This window comes from Takifugu flavidus, chromosome 1 (genome assembly GCF_003711565.1).
Source record: "Takifugu flavidus isolate HTHZ2018 chromosome 1, ASM371156v2, whole genome shotgun sequence".
NCBI lineage: Eukaryota > Metazoa > Chordata > Actinopteri > Tetraodontiformes > Tetraodontidae > Takifugu > Takifugu flavidus.
Genome location: NC_079520.1, coordinates 13,098,388 through 13,123,912, shown reverse-complemented (window position 1 = coordinate 13,123,912; position 25,525 = coordinate 13,098,388). Strand labels below are relative to the sequence as shown.

Genomic DNA, 25,525 nt, shown 5'->3' with positions numbered 1-25,525 from the left:
CCAGTTTAATTGTTTTACAGCACACACCCTTAGATGGATGCAGGGTAATGGGCAATGAGTTAGTGCTGCAGGGTTTGGTGCCTGTCAAGGTTTTATCGCGAGTATCCTTACGCTGAGGACAAATGGCTGCACATAAACACTGGCTGAAAAGGCGCTGTGTTCCATTGTGAGATGTCAAGACTAGCGGGAGCTGCTCCGCAGCGCAGCACCACTTCCAACCAATAAATTTTATAAAATGGAGGAAAATGGCAGCAGGGCCCACAGAGGTACAGGTGGTGGAGCTGATCTTTGAATTTGTGTAAAAATCCAAGCTGCCGGTTATGCAAGGCGCTTGTCGTCGCAGCAAACTGCCTATTTTGATGATGGAATAGGAAGGCAGGGTTCATCTCGCTCATATGAAATTGTAATCCTGAATATTGTGTGTGTGCATAGTGTATTTCTGCATATGCATGAGAGAGGGGTTGAGCTGGGGTCACCAGTGACCAGCGACACCTTCTATACGAACTAAAGAGGCTGGTATATGATGGTCTTCGAAAAGAAGTGAGCGCGTGTAGCTCACATCCCTGTTTGGCTAAAGCCTCCACCCCCCCCCCTTCCCCACACACACACACACACACACGCGCACACACACGCACACACACGCACTCACCCCCTGTACCCTATTTTTCTCCCGTCCCTTACTCCCTCCGCCACCCGCACTCTTTCCTTATCTCCCTGAGCTTTTCCACAGTTCATCATTATCTCTCCGTGTGCTCCCCCCTCTCATCAATCACCCTAAGCCACAGGTTTCCCTCATATTACCGGGAAATATGCCTTCATTTATCAAAAAATAAAACACACACACACACACACACACATGCTGGGCTCTGTGTTTAGAAGACAATTGTAGGTGTGTTGCTGTGTGCCAGGAGAGCTGTGTGATGTGACCTTGTTTTTCTGCAGACTGGAGTGCCTTGGCCTGGGTTTGTCTCATCACACTGAACCTGTACTTCAACCTGGTCAGAGAAGTGAGCACCAACAAATATGAGATGTGAGTAGGAGCTGGAGAAGCTCACATTGTTTAAATGTATGGATTTGGTTCTGCCAGACAGAGTTCCCAATTTGTAAAAGATGGCTATATATTTATATGTGAGATTGTGGGCCATTTTAGAAGGATAAAACCTATTTTATCATCTCCTAAAGGTATTTTTTTGCACTTTAGTAAATCCCCATGGATCTTTCCAATGATCCAGTAATTGCCTTGGTATTTGAAAGTGCATTTAAAAGCCTATTTCTGGCCTCACATCCTATGCGTGCTTGTCGTCAAACGTGGATTCTTTGTTGAACCATGGCCGTTTCCTTCTCGGTGTTTGTATGTGCTTGCGTGTGTTCGTGCTCTCGGCCTTGCGGAGCATGTGTCTCCCTGTGGAGCATTGACAGCCCCCCCCCCCTCCTCCTCTTCCTTTTCTGTTCCAGCCAGCCGACGCTCTAATTGAAAAGGGAGCGAGTGTCAGCCGTTAACTGTGCGCGCGCATGTGTCTCTGCGTGTGCACCCGTCTTCACGCTTTGTGGCTCTATGTTGCTGTCGCTCAAACTCCCATGAGCCCTTTTCTACAGGGGGAGTGCAAATTTGCTTGTGTGCGAGATATTTTCTCATTTTCCCTGCCTAGCGCAGCGCTTTATGACACAAAAGCGTATTCTAAAAAGAAAATGTATGCACGAGGTGCAGGGAAAAAATGCTATAATAAGTTCTTGCTTTGCACGTCAATCATTCATGGTCTCATCGTGTCGGCGTTCACGGATGCACGCTGGTTCTATTCCTCTGTGTGTGAGGCCTGGGCCTGTAAAGGTAGCTACCCTCTTATGGGACTTTCCCTGCATTGATTAGCAATAAGCCAAACGATATAATGGTAGTATAACTCAGTGGCAGACTGCTTTATGGGTGTAGGGGATGGCACAGGCTATGGGGCCAGAATTGGACTCACTTCACAGCCTCAGCAACTCCCAGCCTCTCACGGAGTTGGCCGCAGATGTGTCTGCATATGTGTGTGATGCTGCTGTTCACAGTTGGACATGAAAAAAACAACTTGTTGTCACGTGCCGACTGTGTTCGGGGAAGCCATGCGCGGTTATGCAGACCAGTCTGTGGTTTTGCATGCATGCACAGCTACCTACCTTCACCCAACCACGCGCCACCCTCAAATCCGCTCTCACTCCCTCTCCCGCGCACAGCACGTGCACACACACGCACACAGCAACAGCGCACTGTGATGGTTTATAAATGAACAAATCGCCAGAGGAGATGGAAAACGGAGGCTGGATGATCTAAGAGTGATTGAAGTGGATGCAAGAGAGGATGAAAAGTGCGCGTTGCGCGTGCGCGTTGTGTTTATGCGCGTTTGAAGGACGGATCGAGGCGAACGGTTGAGACGGTGAAAAATGAGATTGAACCTCGAGAGAGAGATCTCTGTGCGAGCAGCGTGCGTGCCTTCCTGTGCGTGGGAGGGTGTGTGCTTGCATGCAGGTGGGTGAACCGCGCCGCGCACGGCAGTCCTGCTGTGCCTCATTAAGCCCATGTAGCGCAGCAGCTCCGGACCTCCTCATCTCTCTTCGCCTTCCTCTCAGAGCGTTGCGAGCGTGCGGGGAACGCGCTGCAGCCTTTCTGCGTGTCTGTCTGTTTGTGAGTTCTCAGCATTGATTTCTTGACACCCCCCGCACCAGTTGTCACACCACAGACTGGCTCAGCTGAGTTCACTATTTGGGTCTCTCCTCCCACTATGACACAGGTTTTCCCAGCTTATCTCTGTCATTTTCTCCCCTTTTTTCCTTTCAGCTGCTCATTTGTTGGATTCCTTTCACCATTTCCTTTATCTCCCATTATTGCTTTTGGGTTTCCTTTTGACTTTGGCACCTTATCGTGTTTGATCTGTATACTCTATCTTTCTTTCTCTGAAGTGAGACATTTTCTGTTTTTTCTTCTCACCTTCTGCTTTGTTCTATTTCAAGTATCAGCCTTTAGAGTGATCTCAAAAGTGCTCTAGGTCAAATTGGGGGGTTTGACTGGGAAAAGGGGAGTGCGCTGGTAAAGGGAAGTAAGAAAGTGTGCACAAGAGTGTCTGAGTCTGTTTAAGTGTCCAACAGGAGAGCAATTGAGTGTGTGTCAGTCGTGTCACCGCCGCTCGATTGACCACACTTGGAACAAGTCAGGGCAGGACTTCCACTCAATTGACAGAGCGACTGGGCACGCTCTATAAAGTATCGACACCCACACTGATGCGCGAGACACTGGAGCACGCGTCTCTTCTGTGCCACACACAGCTATGTTTATCGATTGAAAAAGAACATTTTAACTGGCCGTATAAGCCTGAAGGTTTCCTCTCAAACCCCCACTTCCTTCCAGATGATGTCACTTACATTATTTTTCTCCCACCAGCAAGATCAAGGGTAGTTATGGTTTATATTATCATGAGTAATGAAAAGTTTAGTTGCCTGAGCATTTCTGTGCACCTGTAAAATGACCCCAGTGTGGCTGCCAATAAAGGGATGGCTACACTTGAGGAAAAATTGATCTATTTCTTTTCTCAGGGGCAGAGCTCTCTGGTCTTGAGTCACCTAATGAAAAAAACATCTCCTTCTTATCAGGTTGTACCATCTGATGGCGTGGGGGGTGCCTCTGGTCATGGCCTCATTGCCACTGTTAAAGGGCTACTATGGCCCTGCTGGAGCCTGGTGGTGAGTACGGATCACATCCACCATTCCTGTTGTGTTTAATTCTTTTATAGTTTCATGTTAATATTTCTTCGATCAACTGTCTTCCATTTTGAGGTCTTTCTTCACAAAATTTGTTGTCATCAAAAATGTAATTTATCAAAGTATTGATGATTTCAGTACTTAAACTTTTTCCCCAGAATGAAATGTCTACAGTCCTTTTTGAAGGCATTATTTTGATTAATATATTCCAGTGTTGTGACAAAAAGCTACCTACGCACGCCTCCAGCTCTTTTGGCGATATAAGGATATAATTTGTTCTGGAAGTTTGTTAAATGATGAAGAAAAGGGAAGAGGCCAAAGAGAGGAGACGGTGGAATGAGAATTGGGACATAGCCTTAATCTCCGGGCTTGGCTCTCTCTTTCCATTCTGGGCTTATTAATAGCTACAGCTGCACAGTTTTTCCTCTCCACAGTCGCGCAAGTCTCTCTTTCCGCTCTTGCTCTCCTTTTGTAACCTCTCTCTCTCTTTCTCTCTCTCTCTCTTCCCCCAGCTGGATCACAGACGATCACGTAGCCTGGAGATTTGGGATGTAAGTAGACCCTTTCAGCGCCGGCATCAAAGCTTCCCCTACTGGGGGAGAAGGGGAGGAGGTCTGTCTCTGCAGGGAAATGTGAAGGGTTGCATGTCAGGAGAGCCTGCAGGGTTTTCTCCCTGTTGGTGTGAGGCCAAGGTGTGTGTGCGTGTGTTTGTGAGTGCATGCGTGCGTGCTGGTGGATGTGTCTCTGCCTTGTCAGATTTAGGGGAGTTGCTACACTGTGTATTTAAGTGTTTAGGACGGCTATGAAGGATTATGCCTGTCGACTGCTTTCTGCAACTGGCCCTAAGTCTACGAGGGTTCTGCCAATCCCCGGCGCAGACGCTTAACCACACGGGCGCGCGCACACGCACACAACACTTTGCTATGAGCCAAGGTAATCGCATTGCCGCTCGCAGCATCAGCGGGGAATCAATCTTTCTAAACAAATAAACATGCGCAGGCTCACACAGACAAACACTGGCACACACGCTCACAGAACAACACATAGCTATCAGCTGTGCTAAACGAGCCCGTGTCTCTTCTATCGGTGTTCTGCTGCTCTCCGGCTTTCACTAAAATTTGCATGCGGTCGTGGCCCTGGGGGATGGGTTGCTAAGAGAATCAGGGAATTCTTCATTAGCTCTAATTACATAAAACTAGACAAGAAATTAGAGGCAAAGGCAGCACCTGTCAAGGAAGAAATTCTTATAATCTGCCAGCAGCAGAGGTTTGCTTATTGAAGGGACACAAGCAGAACTGTTGGGAAGAGAGGGAATCACTCAGGATCGGGGATTCCAGGAGAATAAGTAAAATGGATCACCCTCGTCTCTGCCCACGCCCCGTAGTGTGTCTTCATCACGGTTCAGCCAAGCGCGGAGGCAAGACAGAGGAGCCAGGGGAGGCTTGGGGGGGGGGACAGTGGGGATGAAAGGGGGAAAACGAATGAAAAGCGGCAGACTGCATTTTGTGACAGAGGTGCAAAATTTCAGAGGTTGAGTCAGCATTTGGAAGCACTCAACCGTAGCTGAGTCACTGCTCTTAGGGCCCCCATTGGTGTACAACGTGGGTCCCGTTTTAGCTCCGAGACAAATTACTAGTACCAAAAAAATTAAACTTTGCGGTCTTCGTAAGCTTGCAGGTTCTGGGGAAATAAACTTGGTAAGTATGAACATATCTTCATGTACCGGATCGATTGGCTGTCAGGCCTCCGTGGTTATAGGATAAGTTCTGTTGGTTCTAATGAGCCTTTTACTTGGTGTGCGAGTGATGTGTTGTCCTTTATCATCCTGAAGGTCAATGCTTTCATTTAAATGGAAAATGATACTCGTCCACGGGAGACTCTCCACCCTGTTTCAGCAAAGAACGCTTTGAGCGATACACAGCCTAAAAAGAACATTATATGATTGTTCCATGCAGGTTGAAGATGTGGATGTGGCCATTGCTGTTTATTGTTCTAGTTTAGGTTGACTAGTTGCAGCAGAATTATAAACGAGAGTTGAACTTTTCTTTCAGTGTCTAAATAAAGTGTCTGTTGTCTCCTGTCCACATCACAGCTCTGCTGTGTGGCTTTCAAACAGGGTCTGCAGCATTTGTGAAATATTTAGTTTTACAGTGCCAAATATGTGTCAGTGTTTGCTATGACAGGTACACACTGCAAATGTCATGCATGGCTTAAAGTACTGACGCGCACCCCCTGTTTTAAACTTGTTATTTCTTGCCAAAATATCTACTGTGTCATTAATAGTAAAAGGTATCAACTTTAGCAGCAACTTTAATGCTGTGACGCTGCTGTCGTCGGTTTTCCATTTGCTGTGTTTCCTCTCAACATTTTGGGAACATTTGGTGGTGGGACGCACCTGTCATGCTCTGCTCTTCTTCTGCTCTCCTCCCCCCCTTCTGTCCCTTTGGTTGTCTCCTGTTACGAGCAGATGAACAGGTAGATCGAGATCTTTCACTCGGCAGCCGACACTTGTTGGTCCGGGTTGACAGCCGTGCTTAACGAGCAGCAGCGTGTCTGCCGCCGCCGCGCTTTTGTTTCGTACCTAGCGCTTTAATTATGGCTCCTTTCATCCGAGCCTCTGCTGCCAGACATGAAATCTTTGCGCGAGTGTGATGATGCAGCTCCACCGAGCAATTCGGTTCGGAGCTGAGAGCGTTTTTCAGCATTTCTATTTGTGCAGTTTACCACAATGTTAGACAGACAACAGTGGAAGGACTGATCTTTGTTGTTCCAGTTCTTACTGGGTGACCCGAGTGTTCTGTTGCAAAGTTGTTTTTCACAATTAAGGTCGTGGAAGTGGACACGTATTGAGCAAAATCATACTGCTCAGTGAAAAATGGAAATTTCCAAGATCTGGTCTCTATGATGCTCTGCTTCTTGCTGGATCTTTTGATGTAGCATCTATCTGTGATTTCTTTCATTTGGATTCTGACCTTTTCTTTTTTCTTGGCTTTTAATTATCTGACAGGGTTCTTTTTTCATCTTTTCTGCCTTTTCCCGTCCTGCTGTCATCTGTCCTCACCTCTGTTCTCGTTTTCACTTTTATCACCCCCTGCCCAGTCTGAATCCCTGCTTCCTTTTTGGTTTCTCTCCCTCTTTCCCTCCACGTCTCCCTCTTGCTCTCCTCCTCTCTCCGGGTAGTGCTCAGCTGTAGAGAACAGCGGAGTCTAATGGCAGATCATTATCATGCTAATTAGAGCACTTTGTAGCTGCCTCCCGTCATTCTCTCCCACTCGCAGCCCCCCACGCTATCGTTAAAAAGGCCACCCCTCCTTTCCCCTCTCCACTAACTCGCCAACCCCCCACTTCGTCTCTCCATCATTAACGAGATGTGTGCCGGTGTAATTGGACGCTGTTTATTCCAGAGAGCAGGTTATTAAATCACATCGCAGTGACACTCGCACGGGGCTCCCTCGGAACACTTTCATCATCGTCCCGCGCCATTATTGAACCGATACGGATGTATGCGTGCACATTCACACGCAGAAATGTTCAAAGTGCATTTTGTATATATTGTTCCTCTAAATCTGATGAAAAATTAAGAGCCATTTTCCCCCCCTGTTATGAAACAGTTTCCTGGTCTGCGCTAGGCGCGCCGAAAATGGCTGAGTTATAGTACGTGTGTGTGTGCACACTCACTGAGGTGGAAGAGTGACGAAGTGGCCAGGAACCTGTCCATCAAAGCGAGACAAAAGGTCCGCTTAATGATCACAGGGAGCGGTTGAAACTCCACGGAGCTTACATCACCTCCCGAGAGGTTGCGCAATAGAATGCTGCCATTGTGACAGAGCCATCACCTCATTTGTCTCACGCATCTCGCTCTGCTTCATCTGCTGCGAAATGCCTGCACGTTCTTATTTTCCGCTGCGCCTCTCTTCATTGTCAACATTCATCCCAAGGGAATGCCGCACATTTCCGGTGTTGTCATTAAGGTGCCATTACTTATTGTTTTATATCTCCCCTTTTCTGGGCTCAGTCAAACGGCGTGCGCCGAAGTCCGGATGTGCTCAGTGTGAAATATTCATTTATGTCAGGTGTATGTGCATGCATTGTGCCCTCTACAGGTGTTTGAAAAAGGCTTCCAGATGTTCTTTGGCTATGCACTGTTGGCACTAAAGCATAAATGAATCCACTAGAGTTCCAAAAACTTCACTTGATCGTCTTTAGCTTGAGCGGGGCCGTTATTTTGCTGTGTTCTGTATTGATGATGGGGGCCCTCGGCTGTTGAGTCCTTGCCAGCATATACAAAGAATTCTCAGTGGAGATAAAGCCAGGACACTGTGGTGGCCAACCCTTGCCTCACACTACTTAAACCACTCTCCAGATGTCCTTTGGGACTATCCGTGTCATCATTGAAGACCTGTTGAGAGAAAACCCGATCAATTAGAAAAACATCATCTGTGCTGGGTGTGATGTTGCAGAACCTCAGCCTGACCAACTGAAACAAACCCAGGTTTGAACAGCTGTCATTGGGTGCGATGGATGCCTCACTACATCCACCTCTCTTCTTCTGGATGTGCTATCACCCTGGAACGGGATAAATGGAAGCCTCTTTCCCATTAGCCTCACTGATGGTTATGTTTTAAGGATACATAGCCCTCCAGTCCCAATTGGAATTCTCTCCACATCTCGCACGGGGAAATTTTCTTGCACTGCAGTTCTTTTTCTCAAAGATCACCGCTGGCCTTCTAGAGTTTAATAGTACGTTCGGTAGTTTTTAATGCCTTTCGATACTTTCTAACACATCCTTAGCGGTTTCCTTGATGCAGGCCAATAATTTGCCTCTGCTGGAACATTCAAACTGAGGAATATAGCAGAAATAAAACCAGTGGATTTATTTTTAGTGACATGTTTAAAATAAGAAGCTTCCCACGGCATCAGAGTTCAGGAATCCTTTCCATTATTTAAAAAGATCATAGATTACATTAGTTTAATAATTATAAATCAGATATTAATATGAATTCAGAGCTCTGTTTATAACTTTTTAAGATCGTATTTTATACCTTTTTGAGTTTATGTGTTGCAATCTGTAGGACATTTCTCTAAAATCCGGCAGTGTCAGATTATCTAGATCCTAACAAAGGAAATCAATCATCACAGGAAAAACAACAGGGATGATCTTTTAGGCAGACTGAAAATGTGTGCTGGTGTCTGTGCTTTGCAGATGGTACGTGCCTTTGTTCAGCCTCATCTTTCTGATGATCTGCTGCTACGCCAGAATAATCTGTGTCGCCAATCAGAGGGTGAGTACTCGACGTATAAATGTGTCTATATGTTCTCCGCTTTCTTTTTATTGCATTATATAAATCATACAAGAATATTTTGTTCACGGGAAAATAAATCTGGCATTGTTTTATTGTTTTCATTTTCCAAAATTGTAGTGTAATTCCTTGTTTGGTAAATCGGTATTAAAAAAAAACCTGTTAAATGGATTTTTCTCTTTGTATCCTTTCAAAAAGGGTGGGGGTAGTGCTGAATTGATTTCCCTCTCTGGTTTGGCCTTTCAGTGTTTGCCAATTGCTGTGTGCCTTTTTCCATCGTACAGTATAGGCACAGTAGAAGCCCAGAAGCAGCGTTCCACAAAGTTCACATAGCTGCCATTCCTCTGATGTGACGACGCCACGCAGTGTTGCCAAAGAACGGCAGACAGGCCGCTGGCAGATGTATTGTGATGAGATCGGGTTCTGACACTTGCAGCATCAGATCACAGGGAAGCATCGTGGTCAGTTTTGTCTGGATGGAAGTATAAACATTAGGGCTGGAAGGTTGATTCATATAGAATCAGGTGGGAGGGGAAACGAAAAAAGCTTTCAACTATTTTTTGTCCATCCCTTCCTGTCTCTCCCTCTCTTGCTCTTCTTCCCCATTTCTTGACGCCATTTTGCTTTTGGTATCATATGTATGTAGAGCTCAGGCTTTATCTCTTTCCAGCTGCAAACTGTCTCGCTTGAAAGAATTACAAAACCTTTGAAAACAAAGCAGGAGGCAACGAGACAGAGAAAGGGATCATGAATCGTGGTGGCATTTTCACTGGGGAGTTTGTCTCTGATCGGGTGCTTCTATATTAGTTAGGTCTAGAAAATTCATACTGCGGTTATTTAGTAAACTTGGACTCACTCAGAAGGACTGTGGGCTTGTGCTAACAAGAGGGATTTGAACGCTTAATGAATCATCACCGGAGCATACAGACAGATCAGGGACTAGCGGAGTGTGTGTGTGTGTGTGTGTGTGTGTGTGTGTTATGGATGCAGTCTGTGCTAAACCCCATGCACTTAACTTGTTGAATTGTTGTGCTAAATTGAGAATAAAACAAGAGCTCAGTACAATCACTGCAGACCTGGACAAAGCCTAATGGCGTTGCCACTTATAGCAAGTGTTTGTTGTTTTTGAGGGCTCGATGGGCTCAGCTGGACAGTGGAGGATTTCTCTGGAACAAGCTCACACAAAGAGATATTTCCTTTTTGTGTTGCTGTAATTGAACACGCTGTGGTCACAGATATACCTCACAGATATGGCCTGGTATGTTTATCCTTTCTCCTCCAGTCGCCTCTCCCTACATTTGTCTTGGGTAACATAAGCCTTTCATTTTCCGATCTTACCCCACCACCACCACCACCTTTGAGAGAGGAGACAGGAAGAGTGAAAATCATTCCCATGTTCTCTCACAATTTGTCAGATCTGCTTAATTTTTCACTGTAAGACTTCAGAAAGATTCTGTCACTTGTCTTTTACCCTTCTCTTTCTTCCTTGTGTCATGTGGCACAAGACTTCCGTCCCTTGCAGCCGTGGCTGCTGTTTAAGGTCTGATCTTACCAGTTTTACAAAGAATGTGAGGAATTAAAGCCCATCTTCTCCAGGATTGACCCAACTGATTGTAGTGATGCAATCATTTAAAATAACTTTGACTTTTTGTTTCTTTTGTGTACAGATGCAGTCATGGTTGGGAACCTTCAACCCAGAGAGGGAGAGGCGGAAGGTAATGGGCTGTCAACACACCTACGCGTACACTCACTCATATACATAGAGTGTGAGGATTAGCGTGTGCTCAGGATTATCTCTTGTGGTCACACTTGGGATGTGTCAAACAGCAGGGAGTTATTTGACCTTGTGACACTTGCTCTTTTCACCCCATGTTTGCGTGTCCTTACTGAAATCAAAGCAGACTCACCCAAGAAAAAAGTCTCCGACCTGCATATTTAGGATACACGTTTCAGTGCTGGATTAATGCTGGCACTAAAACCATCTGTGTAAGGTTATGTATGTGTACTATAAATTATATATGCTACAACTGGATGTTTCTTGTCATCAACTGTTTCAGAGCGTCTTGCTTTGTCATTTGATCTCACGTGTTCTGTCGACACTATAGGCTGGTTTCCAATACAAAATCATGCAAAACACATTCTTAGTATAAGCAACATTCCCTTCCCTTCCCCTCCCTCTCCCCTCTTTCACCCAGCAGGGTGAGTTCTGAGGGCAGGTTTGGGGTAAAGGTTATGTAGATGCTGCCTCTAAGTGGCAGATGTAATTACTACACACTGTCACGTCATAACCTTCACCCACATGTGTTCTTGTGCCTCCTGCATAATGAGGACCGCTGAAATATGAATGTAACCTGAAAACTGGGGACATTTTGTGGAAGTGTGGACATTTTGGCTGGTTTAGAATTGGGTTTAGGTCAGTCTGGAAGAGTTAGGATAGTTGACCTGGTCAATTTTGTTGAGTAGTAGTTGGAGCGTGGCTTGCCGTGTGTGTGCGTGTATGTTTGCGAGTGTAGATAAGAAAGGATCCACGATCTCTTCATCACTCTAATTTCCACTTTTTTCCTCCTTTTTTAAGCATTCTCTCTGCTTTCTCTCCTTTCCCCTCCTTTTCCGGTCTTTTTCACACTCTTCTCTGCTCCCTCACTCTTGCACTGATACGCAGCATGAATAAAGCAAAAAAGGAAAAAAAAAATCCAGGTTCATGGACATGAATATTTATGGGAGTTTGTGCACGTGCTGTGATGCTTTAAAACAACAACAACAACAGCCTCGCTGATTTTGCTTGCGGAGCCAGGGAGCTGCAGTTCGTGTGTGTGTAGCAGCAGGTGTAAACTACAGAAAGTGATTCCTGCTGGGCGTCTGAAGACCGCTGGCTCTTGTGATTTCCATTCACGCCAACACATTTCCCTCCCTCTGTGCCTCACATGCTGCCTGTTTCTGCGGAGCACACGCCCGCACATACACACACACACACACACTTTGCATGTTTTTTGCGTACATACATGTGGTTTTTGCATTCACTATTTTTAATATATTTTTTCAGTGTGACTCAGCCCGGTACCATCCCCCTCTGCCTCATTTGTATGTGTGTGTTGGTGCGTCTGGCTCGAGTGATGACGTGCGTAACTGGTGTTGGCAGTTATCGGGGCCGTCAGTCACATGGTCGTCACACATCTTTGTGTGTCTTGAATAATTTGTTTGTGGTCAGGCATGAACACACCCCCGCACACACATACACACACCGAGAAGGGTACCACAAACTCTTGTAGCTTTGTTAAAAGGCTTTAAGAAAGAGATGGCATCTAAACTTAACCTAAATGATGATCTGCTTTTATCATCTGTTTCACAAACCGGCGAATATATTTTAATGCTATTTGATGCTATTTTGATGGCTCTCAAACGCACGTGGTTTCCTCAACACAGGCCATTTTTACTTGGCTTTCCTCTCCACATTTCTCTCCAATAACAAAGTTTTCCTTTGGCTGGGAGCAAGTTGAGGTATAGATAAATACTGTTTGTTGAAATTGTAATGAATCTCACATCAATATAAAACAATTGCTTTTTAGGAGACCTTGCTCACACACACACATACACGCTCACACACACACACCAAAAAGACTTTACAGATAAAATCCTTTTGTAGGTTTTTTTAGTTTTGGGGGGTCAATAATGGACATAAATGGAAAAATATAAAATGTACATTTTGTAGACATGTATTCTTTAGAGCTTATAATTTCCTTGTAAAGTAAAAATTTTCAAAATTCAGTATCATATTGTTTTTAGAAAATCATAATGTTAATCTTGACAGAAAATTATATGAAAATTACAATGATGCCATTATGAAAAAAACAATTTTTCTAAGACTTTGTTTTTGAATTTCTCTCCGAAAAAATCCCTCTAAAAGCCTGGGTTAGGAGAGCGGGGAAGGATGTTTCCCTCTTTGATAACCATCTGTAATCTAATGTGCGTCATTAATGTTCGGTCCGCTGCGCTCGCTGCACGTAATTACAGTTTCATTCCCCTTTGCTTCCCGAGCAGCGCAAGGGCCTCTGACACGGGAGGACTGTGATTAAAAACACGAGGCTCTTAAGCCGCACTCTTCCTCCTCCTCCACTTTTCCACATCCTGTCTATTGCTTGCTGAAATTCCACACATGCCTGGGTCTACACCTCAACTGAATTTTATCTTCAATCATCAGCTCCATATGTTTTTTGAAGGCAAATTTCTGGCATCTTTTTTTATCCGCCCAAAGGTTCATCTTTTTGGTGTTGTATTTTTCACGCGCTGGCTTGCCCTTTGCCTGTTTCTCAATGACACAATTTTCCACAAACAAATAGACGATTCGACAGAAGGCAGAGCTTGACTTGGCTTCTCATTCAGCTTCTTGTTATAACAGCCATTAATAAGACAAAGCTGGTTTTTTTTTATTTTGGCTGTGCCCTTACTAACCATGATGTGGACGTGTGACTGGTGGTCATGTAGAGACAGATGGAAACCCATTGGAAAATTTGGCACTTGTGTTGAAGAGCCACTCGTGCACACACACACACACATAAGATAAAATACCACCTGGGGCACTCGTGATTTTCATTAGAATTGTTTAAAATGCCTGTGTTAGACCTTGCACGCCTCAGGGTCTTTCTTCTGAGTAATTAATTTCCAGCATGTGGAGGTTGAGACCAGGGCTTGTGGGCCTGCCCCTGGTGCTCTTGTTTGTGCGTGTGTGTGTGTGTGTGTGAGGGAGGCAGACGGAGAGAGAGGAAGAGAGAGAGCCTGTGCACGCGAGAGAGGAGATTTGCTCCGGCTCAATTGCTGCGTCTTAGCCTTGGGAAGGAAAAGGAGGGGGCAGTGCAGCGCAGAAAATCGATCCACGGGCTGCGTTTCTCAGCCTCTTCCGGACGCAAGAGTCCTCTTCTCTCGGGAATTAGATAACGGCTTGTAAAAGCTCTCCACCTCCCCCACCCACCCTGCCACACACACATACAGACACACACACACACAGGCGCTCTGCGAGGTTTTGCTGCTGCCGCTGCTTTTCTGCGCAGCTTCTCGCTGGCATTCCTACTAATATAGAAATGAATTCCTTACAGCCACATTATACAATGTATGTATTTTACCAGACACCAACACATAATATTTACAAGCATCAGCTCTTGTTTTTTGGTTTTTTGTCTATACTGATCATCCTATTAAGACACTCACGACATTTACATGATACTCCAATAAGCAAATAATTGCCCCAATCCGAGCCTAGCTGGACAACTGAAGTGCATGTAAATGCATTATTCCGACTGATATCCATGTTCTCCGTATCCGACTAAAACACGCAGAAAATGCGATGGGAAGTCAAAATGCTCGGGCAGGTACATGTCTTAATTAAAGTTCAACTAAACAATGCACGCGCGTGTGCTCCACAACCCCCATGCTGTCGTATGACCCCGGAACAGAAACATTTAAGGAAGCCAGCGTCAGCATACAGTGTTCTTATTTGCCTCTCAAAATCACCATGGCTACGACGGATGGACTGCATCTTATCTACGAGTAAAGCATACATTACGTGCGCGATGAACAAAGCTGCACGATTATCCAGCTGCCTGTTTTTCCAAATGCCGGTCTGACTCCAGTTGTTTTGTTATGTGGCATGGCAAACGGAAACTGATTTTAGCTGTTGGGACAGCGAGCGAATTCAGACAAGTCCAGTTCTGAGCGTAACTCGTTTAAGCTGTGCATGTGACTGGACTGACTGGCTGTGTGTGTGTGGGCAAGTATTGGGTGTGTGTATGTGTGTGCGTATGTGAGTTGGCAGATGTGAGCGTTAATGTGAGCATTCAATTTCTCTCTGTGGGTCATTGATCACTTTTCTCCCCTACAGGTCTCCCTAGCAGAAGAGATCAAGCCATTGAAGTGGTATCCCTCTGTTTACCTGCTGGTTTCTATCTTTCCTCTCATTAACAGGTAACACCCCCCCCCCACACACACACACACACACCTATCTGTAAGGGAGGTCTATGCTCCGTTGTCCCATTAGCATGTTGGCTTCATTCTGTTATCTTTTCCCATCCTGTCTCCTCCTTATGTGTGCAGCCTTATCTGAAGTCCAGGAAAGCCTCCCTTTGTATAGCTTACAGTAAAGGGGATTTAGTGTGTTTCAATCACAGTGCGTTATATTGGCTTTTATAGAATCAGATTTTCTTTGCCGAAGGGGTTGTGGAAACAAGCAGCCGGTCCTGTAAATGATAACCCCAACGCCGCCATTGCTTAAGTCTCCTGCTTTCTTTCTCTTTCTACTTTTCTATAGTTTATTTCATTTGCAATTGCTCCCTTCATCCTCCCCTTCCTGCGTCTGTCTCCTCATGCTGAAATGCCATGATTGACAGGTCAGGGTTACTAAGTGATTAGCTGCAGTGCACAGCTTGTCGCCACGGCGATGTAGGCGGAGACACAGGTCAATTACAGGGTCAACGTCTCTCAAAGGCTCAGCTTAAACACAGGCCCCCTCCCTCCCCCTTTGCCATCATCGTCTCCTCCTCCTTCACCTCTCGTTGCATTTTCATCCCCTTTAACTCTCCTCCCTCTTTTCGCGCCTCAAACGTCAACAGACGTGGATGATAAACTGCATCCAACGCTAACCCACAAACCTTTTCTTTCCCTACACCCCCCATCTCAATATTCTGTTCCCCTCTTCCACTTGGCTCAGAGCATCTTTGTTATGTCCAGCATATTCTGCCTTTTCTTGGCCTCTCTGTCTATTTTCCTCTTATGCATGTATGTCACTTTTCCACCTCCTAGTTCTCCTCATGCAAAGGCCCTTTTCTCCTTCAGCACAACACATTTTTGCTCCTCCCTACTCTGCCTTTCTCCAGAGAGCGAACAAGGAGAAAACTGGAATGAATTGCACTCTTGTCGTCCTCCTCCTCCAGCAGCAGCGCTGGCTGTATATATCTCCGACTCCTATTAATTTGTTAGCCTCCCCTCCCACTCCCCTGTCTCTCACCCGCTTCCCTCTCCCCCCCTGGCTCATATCCTCCTGTGCCTCCTCCATCTCTCCCTCCTTCCTTCCCTCCCGCCGCTGTGAGCTGGAGTGTGTAAAGTGTTTGTCACGGTGCCGTGCCGATGTCGCTGCGCTCTGCTGTGTGCTGCTTCCGCAAGGCAGACAGCCCTTCGGTGTGTTTTCCTGTGTGTGTGCGTGCGTGTGCTTGTGTGTGCGTGCGCGTGTGTGTGTGTGTGTGTAGGCGGGTGGTTGGTTTCATGTCAACGTGAATGTGCTGTCACTGCTTGTTCCATGTGTGTGTACGTGCACACTTGTTTGTCCGCCTCAACCTGAGCGTGTGTCTCTCTCACCCCTGTTAATGTGTGTGTGCGTCTGTGTGCGTTTGTATTTTGTGTGCATGCCTAGCGTGTGTGTGTCTGAGTGGAGGATTATTTCTATCTGAGCTCCAAAGCCTCCTAAACAGGGCTTAGAGAGACGGCCCAGGGCAGCAGCTAAAGCCATCTTTTAGAGCTGTCTCTCTCTCTCTCTCGCTCTCTCTCTCTCCCTCCCTCTCTCTCTCTCTCCCCCGCTCTCTATCTCTCTCAGCCATTTCTCCCTGATCCATTGCTTTAATACACCGACACGTCCACACAAACACTCTCTTGTTTTTGGCCCTTCTCTGCTATGGTGCCTCTCTCTCTCTCTCTCTCTCTCTCTCTCTCTCTCTCTCTCTCTCTCTCTCTCTCTCACTAACTCGCGCATACACACAATCACACGCCACACACAATTTTAATCTGTTCCAAATGCACACTGGTAAATGTGTTAATTCGACACCAGCTGTTGCGAATTGAAATGGGAAAACGCTCCTACTTTTGCTCTCACACATGCATGGACGAGTCATTATACCTCATTTTAGCACCTCTCTTTTTCTCAGGCAGTTTCTCTCACTCATTTCCTTGCCTTCGCTAATACAAAAGTACCCACACGTGCTCCACTCCTTCACACCTTTCCCTCACTTTTTTTTTCTGTCTTTATACTCATTTCCCTCTATTCCCGTCACATCCCTATTTCACTCATCTCACGCGCGGTTGTGTGTGTGTGTGTGTGTGTGTGTGAGAGAGAGAGGGAGAGCACCCGGGTACAACTAGCGTTTTCACAGTCTGTTTCTCACATCGCCTCCCCTGTGTGCTTTATGGTGTGGGTGTGTGTTTGTTTACAAGGCTTGTCTAGATTCCTACTGTGCGCGCTTGTACGCCTGTTTGCATAAATAAGCCCTCTCTTCGGAACCTGGCTGCTGAGTTCTGTGGTGCGTCACAGCTTGATATGTAAGTGCTCCTCCTGGACAACGTGTCTGTCTTTTACGTGCTGTACTTTTTACGGGGACTTTCTGGGCATTCTAAAGTCTTCCCGCTATAAGACAAAATCATCTTTACAATAAAACAGGGATTCCCCTTGTCCGTCCGTATAAAGCAAACCCTGAATCAAAAAAGTGCATGTGCAGTTGTGATCTGATGTTGGGCAGATGCTCCGTGGCTTGAACTGCTGAAGTGTCTATGACCTTGAGTTGACCCTGTCTCTCTAGGAGGCAGCTTACATCCTCCTGGTTATTCTTGGTTTCCCCCGATGCTGCGTGTGGGTTTTATGGCGTGCACAGTCCCATATAGGCTTGCAGGGGATTTTTGTATGGGCTGCATGCAGCCAACCTCTTTCTCGAGGAGATCTGATCTCCCCACTTTAGGCAAGCGAGAACAAGACGGCATGCGTGTGCATCTATGTTTGCCTCACTCCGTGTGTGCGCCTTTGTGCGCGCGTGCATGCGCAAACCCAGCCCGGGCAGCCCTTCCCCATCTCCGCTCGGCGCTTTGAAAAACGAGGGAGGAAATCTCAGAGCAGCGGTTATTATTCATCCCTCAAAGCAAATGGGGAGGAGGCAGAGGAGGAGTTGGGAGAGAGGGGGGCGGGAGGCACGGAGGGATGTTGGGAGGAAGAAAGAGAGGGCCAAACGGGAGGGAGGGAGGGGGGTGGGGGGATATATTAACTGGTATTTCACTGTATTTGGCATTCTGCATCCAGGATGGCCTCGCTCACCTGTCTGTCTGTCTATCCGTCTGTCTGCCAGCCAGCCTGCCTGTCTGTCTATCGGTCTGTCTGCCTGCCTGTCTGTCTATCGGTCTGTCTGTCTGCCTACCTGCCTGCCTGCCTGCCTGTCTGTCTGCCTGCCTGCCTGTCTGTCTATCGATCTGTCTGTCTGCCTGCCTGTCTGTCTATCGGTCTGTCTGTCTGCCTACCTGCCTGCCTGCCTGTCTGTCTGTCTGCCTGCCTGTCTGTCAGCCTGCCTGTCTGCCTGTCTGTCTGTCTGCCTGCCTGTCTGTCTATCGGTCTGTCTGCCAGCCTGCCTGCCTGCCTGCCTGCCTGCCTGTCTGTCTGCCTGTCTGTCTGCCTGCCTGTCTGTCTGCCTGCCTGTCTGTCTGCCTGTCTGTCTATTGGTCGGTCTGCCTGCCTGTCTGCCAGCCTGCCTGTCTGTCTGCCTGTCTGTCTGTCTATCGGTCTGTCTGCCAGCCTGCCTGTCTGTCTGTCTGCCTGTCTGTCTATCGGTCTGTCTGCCAGCCTGCCTGTCTGTCTGCCTGTCTGTCTATCGGTCTGTCTGCCAGCCTGCCTGTCTGTCTGTCTGCCTGTCTGTCTATTGGTCGGTCTGCCTGCCTGCCTGCCTGTCTGCCAGCCTGCCTGTCTGTCTGCCTGTCTGTCTATCGATCTGTCTGTCTGCCTGCCCGCCTGTCTGTCTGTCATCCATCCTTCATCTATGACTGTTTTTCCACTTAGGAAACTCTCATTCCTTTTTCTGTGTAGGATCGAGACGCCAGGTACTGAATCAGAAAGAATTTCAGTATTTTCTCCGGAACTGTAAATTCACGCTGACTCTTTGTTGACCTTGCAACTTCATTGTATTCACCGTTTTTTGGGAAATTAAATGCTTTTAGTTCTTTTTTTTGATAGTTGTCTGAACACACGCTTCAGTTCACAAAATGACTTCCTTATTTGTTAACCCTTAACACATGTGATACCGTTGTTTCACATTTACCAGGACAAATTAGCACCCGTGACTGTGAAATAACTTCCTCGATCAGAATGGAAGTAGCGGCGAATGCGCAACATTGTTGTGTCGGGAAGCGCAAACGAAAATCAGATTATAGTGAGGGAAGAATTATAGTATGTTTTCGTGCCGTTGTCTATTTTATTAGCAGTCCACCACCTCTACTCTCTTTACTTACTACGCTGATTTTATTGCAACACAGTTAACAAAACAGAATTTCTTCAGTGGCCTAAATCACAAGTAATTTAGAAGGGACTAAGAAGAAATTGGCAGCTTTGTTGAGTTAAGAATAACGCACCTATTATTTTACCATTTAATTTCCTCCATATTTACACATGCATAACAAGTCTTTATTGATGGAATTTGTCTGGCGTCATATGTCATGCTCTTTGAACACACTGATTGGCCATGTGATAGCCCGGCCACATGTGGCTGTGTGGTCTAGATAATGTTTGGGTGGATATATGACCAGGCCTGCTGTGTGTGTCCGTATGTGTAGACTACGCGTTTTTGAGTCTCAAGCAGTGATCGGTGTGTAACTGGAGACGGAGAGCCCTGTAGCCATTTATCTCCCGTTAGGCAGCAGCGACGCTCTACTATTCATCCCCATTTAGCGAGACAGAGAGCTGGCCTACAGGGCTGTGTGAAGCACAAACACACGCACACACACACACACACACACACACACACACACACACTGGGCAGTCAGCCACATCGATGCCGGACAGTCAGACTAGGTGTCCCTGTCTCTCTGTCTCAGGCTATGGATTTAACATTATATGCATATGCAAAAGTGTGTGGTCGGGAACAAAGTACTTGCATGTGAACACATGCAGACACACTATGTACTGAAAAACAAACAATTCTGAATTTATGATGAAATATGTTATATACCGGCACAGAATTTGACACATATCTGTATTTGACGCATATCTGTCCACTATTCTAAGACAAATATACATCTAAGCACATACATACGTTGTTGTCCATGTATGTTGCATGTACACCAGCACACACACACCAGATACACACAAATGTGATATTAAATAACCTTCCACGAACACGCAACACACGCACGCAGGCCGACTTACACACAAACACTCGCCAATACACGCACACACACACCGCCCCCCCTCTCTTTCAGGCACGTCTTTAAATATTCATCACTCTGGCTGCTCTGAGAGTGCCGTAAACGCTGCCTCACACTCCAGGGAATCGCTAAAGCCTACTCTATCATCTGCTCTCCCTCCCTCCTTTCCATCTCTTAGACGCACGCACACGCTCTCGCACACACACCTCTAGCCGCGGCAACCGACAAAGATAATCTCGTGCGCCGACACTTGAAGGCACAGCCAGCGGCATTGCCGGACACGGACACACGCTGCACGGAAACACATGTACAGCGTTGTACAATGAACTGATTTTGTGATTTTTGTGTGTTTACTGCCTGCGCCACACACAGCAGTTTAGCAGTATTATGTTCCAGGAAACAGGATGTCTCTTTGTTTGGGTTTATTCCATTGGCAAATGTTAGCCCTTTGGACTCCAGGGTCTGCGTGTGTCTTTTTGTTTGTTGGAAAATGTGCATATGTGGCCATACAGGTGCATGTGCTCTTCAGGCTGGGTCCTGCTTTTGTCGCTTTGTGTGTAATGAAAGTCACACCCCTCGCTGTGAAAGTGGATGTCATAGTAAATGTTTCGCATTTCTGCATCTATAGCATACATCTTGTGGATACTTCTTGGTTAAAAGGCATTGGAGGTTGTGGACATGTGTGTTGCTGATCACATGCTGTCGTTGAACAATGAGCGGCCTGTTCTCTGTGCGCCATAGGCCACTTCACACGAACCCTAACAACAGACTGTTTAAAGCCCGTTTGTTCTTTTACCTCGTTGCCTACATTAAATTAGTTAAAACAGCCAACCTTTAGATATAAATTCATTCGATTTAAAGGGTCACTTGCTCCTTATCAAGTGCTCCTTGTGAGTTGATTTTAAGTTAAATGCGTCATGGAAAAGTATTAGTTTTTTCTTATTGTAAGAAAAAAAAGCTGCATTGCCACCAAACTATACAGTTCAGCAAGGCGTGCTGCAGACTGGAACCCCTTACGCCGATGTGGATGGTGTTTTGTCTCTGGGACGTGTTGGTCAGCTGCTGGACATGCAAGCAGCTGTAGTCAAAGCAGTTTAGCTTCCCACCAAATTTAACAAATAAAAGTGACCCGAATTACTCAACGCTAATTTAAAATAGGAAGTACTCAATAACTAAAGTGAATGGACTCGTTTACCCAGTTGAGATGGCTTCTTTGTGATTAATATTATAGTGTTGTTGTTGTCGTCCCACAGCAGTGATGTCTCTCTGTGGTCTGATCAAAGGTCTGTTGCACGTCTAGCTCCACCATTTCGGCTGGTAACCCAGTGGAAGGCTGCCGAGACACCATTCATTTCACACCATTTTGATAATTGAAATGCAGTTATCAATTATTTAGTACTGAATTGAACTGTATTGTGCAAAGAGTAGTGAGTGTCACCCTAGGTGGTTGTGCCTTTTTAATTTAAAAAAACCAATTGAAAATTAGTTTGGGCATTGTGCTTTTGGTTATTCATTGCCATGCAGCCCAAAATCAATGGAATGAAGAAAGGTTTATAAATCATTTTTTGACCTCGCTGAGCCAAGGAAGTTTGCTGGTTTGGGTAAAATTGTCGCTTTATGTCCAAGAAAAGTTTCCATTTGCTATCAGCAGCAGGACTTTTGTGTTAGGGGCCAATCTTTGGTAAGGTTAAACATGTGATCTTCAGTAGAAGGGGAAAAAAACAGGTCAGACAGTGAGTGAAAGGGAGGAGGAAGCCTGATTCAGGTCAAGATGACTTCTCTCTGGTCACCCACTGATCTAGATTGGTTCTCCTTCAAGCTGTTACAGTGGCAGTTCTGAGGAAGTCCAGCACAATATTTAAAAGCAGATAAAGGGGTGAACTCCAGTGGAGGGAAGTGGGGACAGATGTAGTCCAGACTGGTAAGGATACTGTAGACAGTTGGAGCAGATACAGAGCTGACAGTTGGACGTTTCTGCACAGAACGTTGAGGTTGAGATGGGTTCAGAGAGTGACCGGCGGTGTGGAAGGTGGAAGATCCGGATAAGTGAGTTGGAGCTGAGGCTAAGTGAGCGCTAATCATTGACTGCATGCTTACAGGTGGCCAGACCTTTAACCAGCGTGTATCTGCCTCTACACGTGGATGAGCTTACAGCTGTTTTGGTGCTGTTGACCATTTGTTCCTGAGTCACACTGTACATGCACTCATCCCTGTTGTCAGCCAGCTGTGAGGCTCGCTCAGTGACACAGCACACACACACGCACGCACACACACAGGCACGCTCACACACACGCACACACACGCACACACACACACACACACACACACACTCGGTTTCCCGCACGGCGAGCAGCAGCAGCAGCGGTGCAGCCAGGCATCGCCCGCAGCCACGCTCTCCTTCTCACCACTGCCTCCCTCATTCATCTTTCATTAGCCAAGCCTGCACGGGAGAAACAGCCTTCACCCAGCGCGGCCGCCGCCACCTCCTCACGCACAGCCCTGCCTCTCCATCGCCTCCTCTCTGTGTAACCTTTCCTCCTTTCTCCCCCCCCCAACGACTTATCTTGGTCTCCTTTTCACCTAATCTTTTTGGTTTGCCTCGCCCGTGTCTCGCAGTCTTTGCAGGATACCTCTTTTCCACTTTTTTCTTTTTCCCCTTTCTGTTTTTTTCCCTTTTCCATTGCTCTTGGCCCTCGTTCCCCTTCACGGGCTCTCTCGTGCACGTTCTCACCTTTTTATCGTGCTCTTCCACTCTCCCTTTCTCCTTCCTGTGCTGTGCCGTTTCCCCGCTCTCTCCACCACCCCTCCCTTCCTGTCTCTCTCTCTCTCTCCCACTATTTCTTTCTTCCTTTCATTTCACTCTCCGTCTCTTCCTCGATGGAGGGGAAAGGCTCTTTGCCTCTAATTGCGGCTGTTCCGTTGCCATGGCGCGTGTTGCTCGGCACTGTGAGGTGCGCCGTGTGTGTGTGTATGTGTGTGTGTGGCAGGCAGATGATTGCTTGCTGCCAGCTCTCGTTTCCCGGACGCCGATCGCATTTCTTTGCGGTAGCAGGGGGAAAAAAAATGAGACGCCAGAAATAGCCCCCCTTCACACAGACCCACTCGTTCTCGCCGCTGAGTTGTCAAAGAAGCACACACAGGCAGATGCACACACAAACCACTGCTTTTTCTCTCCAGCAGACACCCTTTACGCGTGTGACCTCAGTTACATAGTGTGTACAGACCCCGGTGCGCAGGTTCAACCACCTCCAATCACCAATGCGCGTGTCAACCGAATCTCTAAGGAGATTGTGTGGGAACTCCTGATTTATTTCACCTTTAATGGGAAGTGAAATGAATGTGAGCAGCAGCTGGCCTGGGCTTTAGAGATACAGCGTTGGGTTAACCCAGAAAATGGGCAGAATTGCTCTGAAATGGTCCTCAGTGCGGAAAGTACCAGGACACACCGCTCTGGGCTGCACAAACCGCACCGTTGGTTTCATTTTGAACGTCATCTCGCCGTCGCTCATACCCATGCTAATTGACATAGGTTGGTTCTCTATAGAGATTCTTCGCCAACCTTTGGATAACCAATGTCTGGTTTGTCATCCTGTCACAGCACTTCAGAGGCTAGTCGCAAGGTAAATGGAGACAGATTACCAGCAAATAAATCTTGCAACCTCATGCCGCAAAAGAGGATAAGAGAGGATTATAACCAGATTTGTGGATGAATCTCCATAATCATCTCATGCGCTTTTCACCTGCAAAGTCATTCATCTATATTTTACTAAGACAGCACATCTTTGTGATGGAGGTATTTAAAAGTCAATGTGCGCTTGGAAATAAGGCAAATAAACTGTAGAATCAGACAGGCTGTGATGTGCTGCTAATACCCCCCAAATCATTCTCAAACAATATAATGGATAGGTGCTCAAAAAAAAACCTTTACCAAAAAAATTCACCATTTCATAATTCCACCTATCGTTTGTCATGATAGGCGGAATAAACAGTGTTGATAAAAACATTTATGTAGAAATGAGCATTGTGGGAAACATGGGATTGGTGCCCAATTACTAATTCCACAGTTCCATTTGTTAAGTGCTGTCACACCAGTGATATCTGCAATGCTGTCGGCAGTCTAATTTGGGCTGTCTAGAACAGGGAATTCACAATACCTTCCACAGGACCGGCCCAGGCAGCAGATTTATGGACATACATGTGTTTAATCCTAAACTGGGGTTCCATGGTGGCCTGATAATGCCATCTGGGAAAAGTAAAATTGTCCATTACTGGTCGCCTCCTGTGCCTACAGGCTGCTGCGCTTTTGTGGAACGCAGAGTTTAACTGCACACCAGTGGCAAGTACCAACAACAAATGTGTCCATGTTGGCTGGAGACTGGTGTTGACACTGGTCTGTTTCCATGCAGTAACAACATGTTAAACTATAAGGATACTGTGAGAGAATTGAGAAAGACTAAAAAAAAAACATTTTGATGATTTTACTTTTTGCTCATTTTTTAAAACTTGACAACACAAGAAGACAAAAACATTGTCATTCGCAGAAAAACCATCATTCAAGATAACCTGCATCTCCCTTTAGATGTCAATAAGCTTTCCTCCTGGGAAACATCCCCCCGACATTATTCTTAATCCAATAAACAGAAGATGAAAAGGATCTAAGACAAAGCGACACTGGGATAATCTGGAAGAAGAGGAGTAGTGGTAGAGTACGAGAAGGTGACAGCAACACAATGGTGATGAGCAGGAGATGATAGAAGAGGAGGAACAACAGGAATAAAAGGACGGAGCTTCTTAACAATGCAGAAGGTGAAGTGAGGGAAAAAAAGGTTAATATTAAAAAAGCCTGTAAAAAAAAAACTGGGAAGAAAAAAACAGGAAGAGAAAAGGTCATATAAATATCAAAGAAAGTGCTAAATAAACAGAGGAGTTTGAGGAAAAAACAGCAGAAGGTGGTGAAATCGCAGAGCCAAAGAATTTGACGAACAGGGAATAGAATGCTGCTGATGGAAAAATGAATATAGGATCACAAGAAAGTGAGGAAAGACTAAAGAAACCCAACAGGAAGGTTTACCATTTACCTTGTAAGCCCATGTTTTTAATTAAAATATCAGTAAATGTTTTTTATGTGTCAGTGTGTCACTACTGTTAAACACATTTAATCATCTATTATGTAAGAAATGTAATTTAATGTCCACGACGCAGATTAATGGCCCCCATCAATCCACAGAATTTGCCATTTGCTAATTATCATTAAATCTCAAATCAAAAAATCTGTTTCCATTGGCACGTGTCTTAAAAAAACCCTCAAAAATGAGAGATGTACCGGTACCAGTTCTGATACTGTC

General features: G+C 46.1%; 1 protein-coding gene across 1 annotated transcript in view; it reads left to right on the top strand.

Moving 5' to 3' along the window:
• Positions 1–25,525, top strand: part of si:dkey-100n23.5 (cyclic AMP receptor-like protein A) — a 38,914-nt gene that overhangs the window by 4,490 nt on the left and 8,899 nt on the right. The window contains exons 6-11 of the mRNA XM_057046845.1: positions 943–1,030; positions 3,622–3,711; positions 4,242–4,280; positions 8,933–9,011; positions 10,697–10,744; positions 14,902–14,984. Of these exons, the coding sequence (XP_056902825.1) occupies positions 943–1,030; positions 3,622–3,711; positions 4,242–4,280; positions 8,933–9,011; positions 10,697–10,744; positions 14,902–14,984 (427 nt within the window). The remainder of the gene's footprint in view (positions 1–942; positions 1,031–3,621; positions 3,712–4,241; positions 4,281–8,932; positions 9,012–10,696; positions 10,745–14,901; positions 14,985–25,525) is intronic.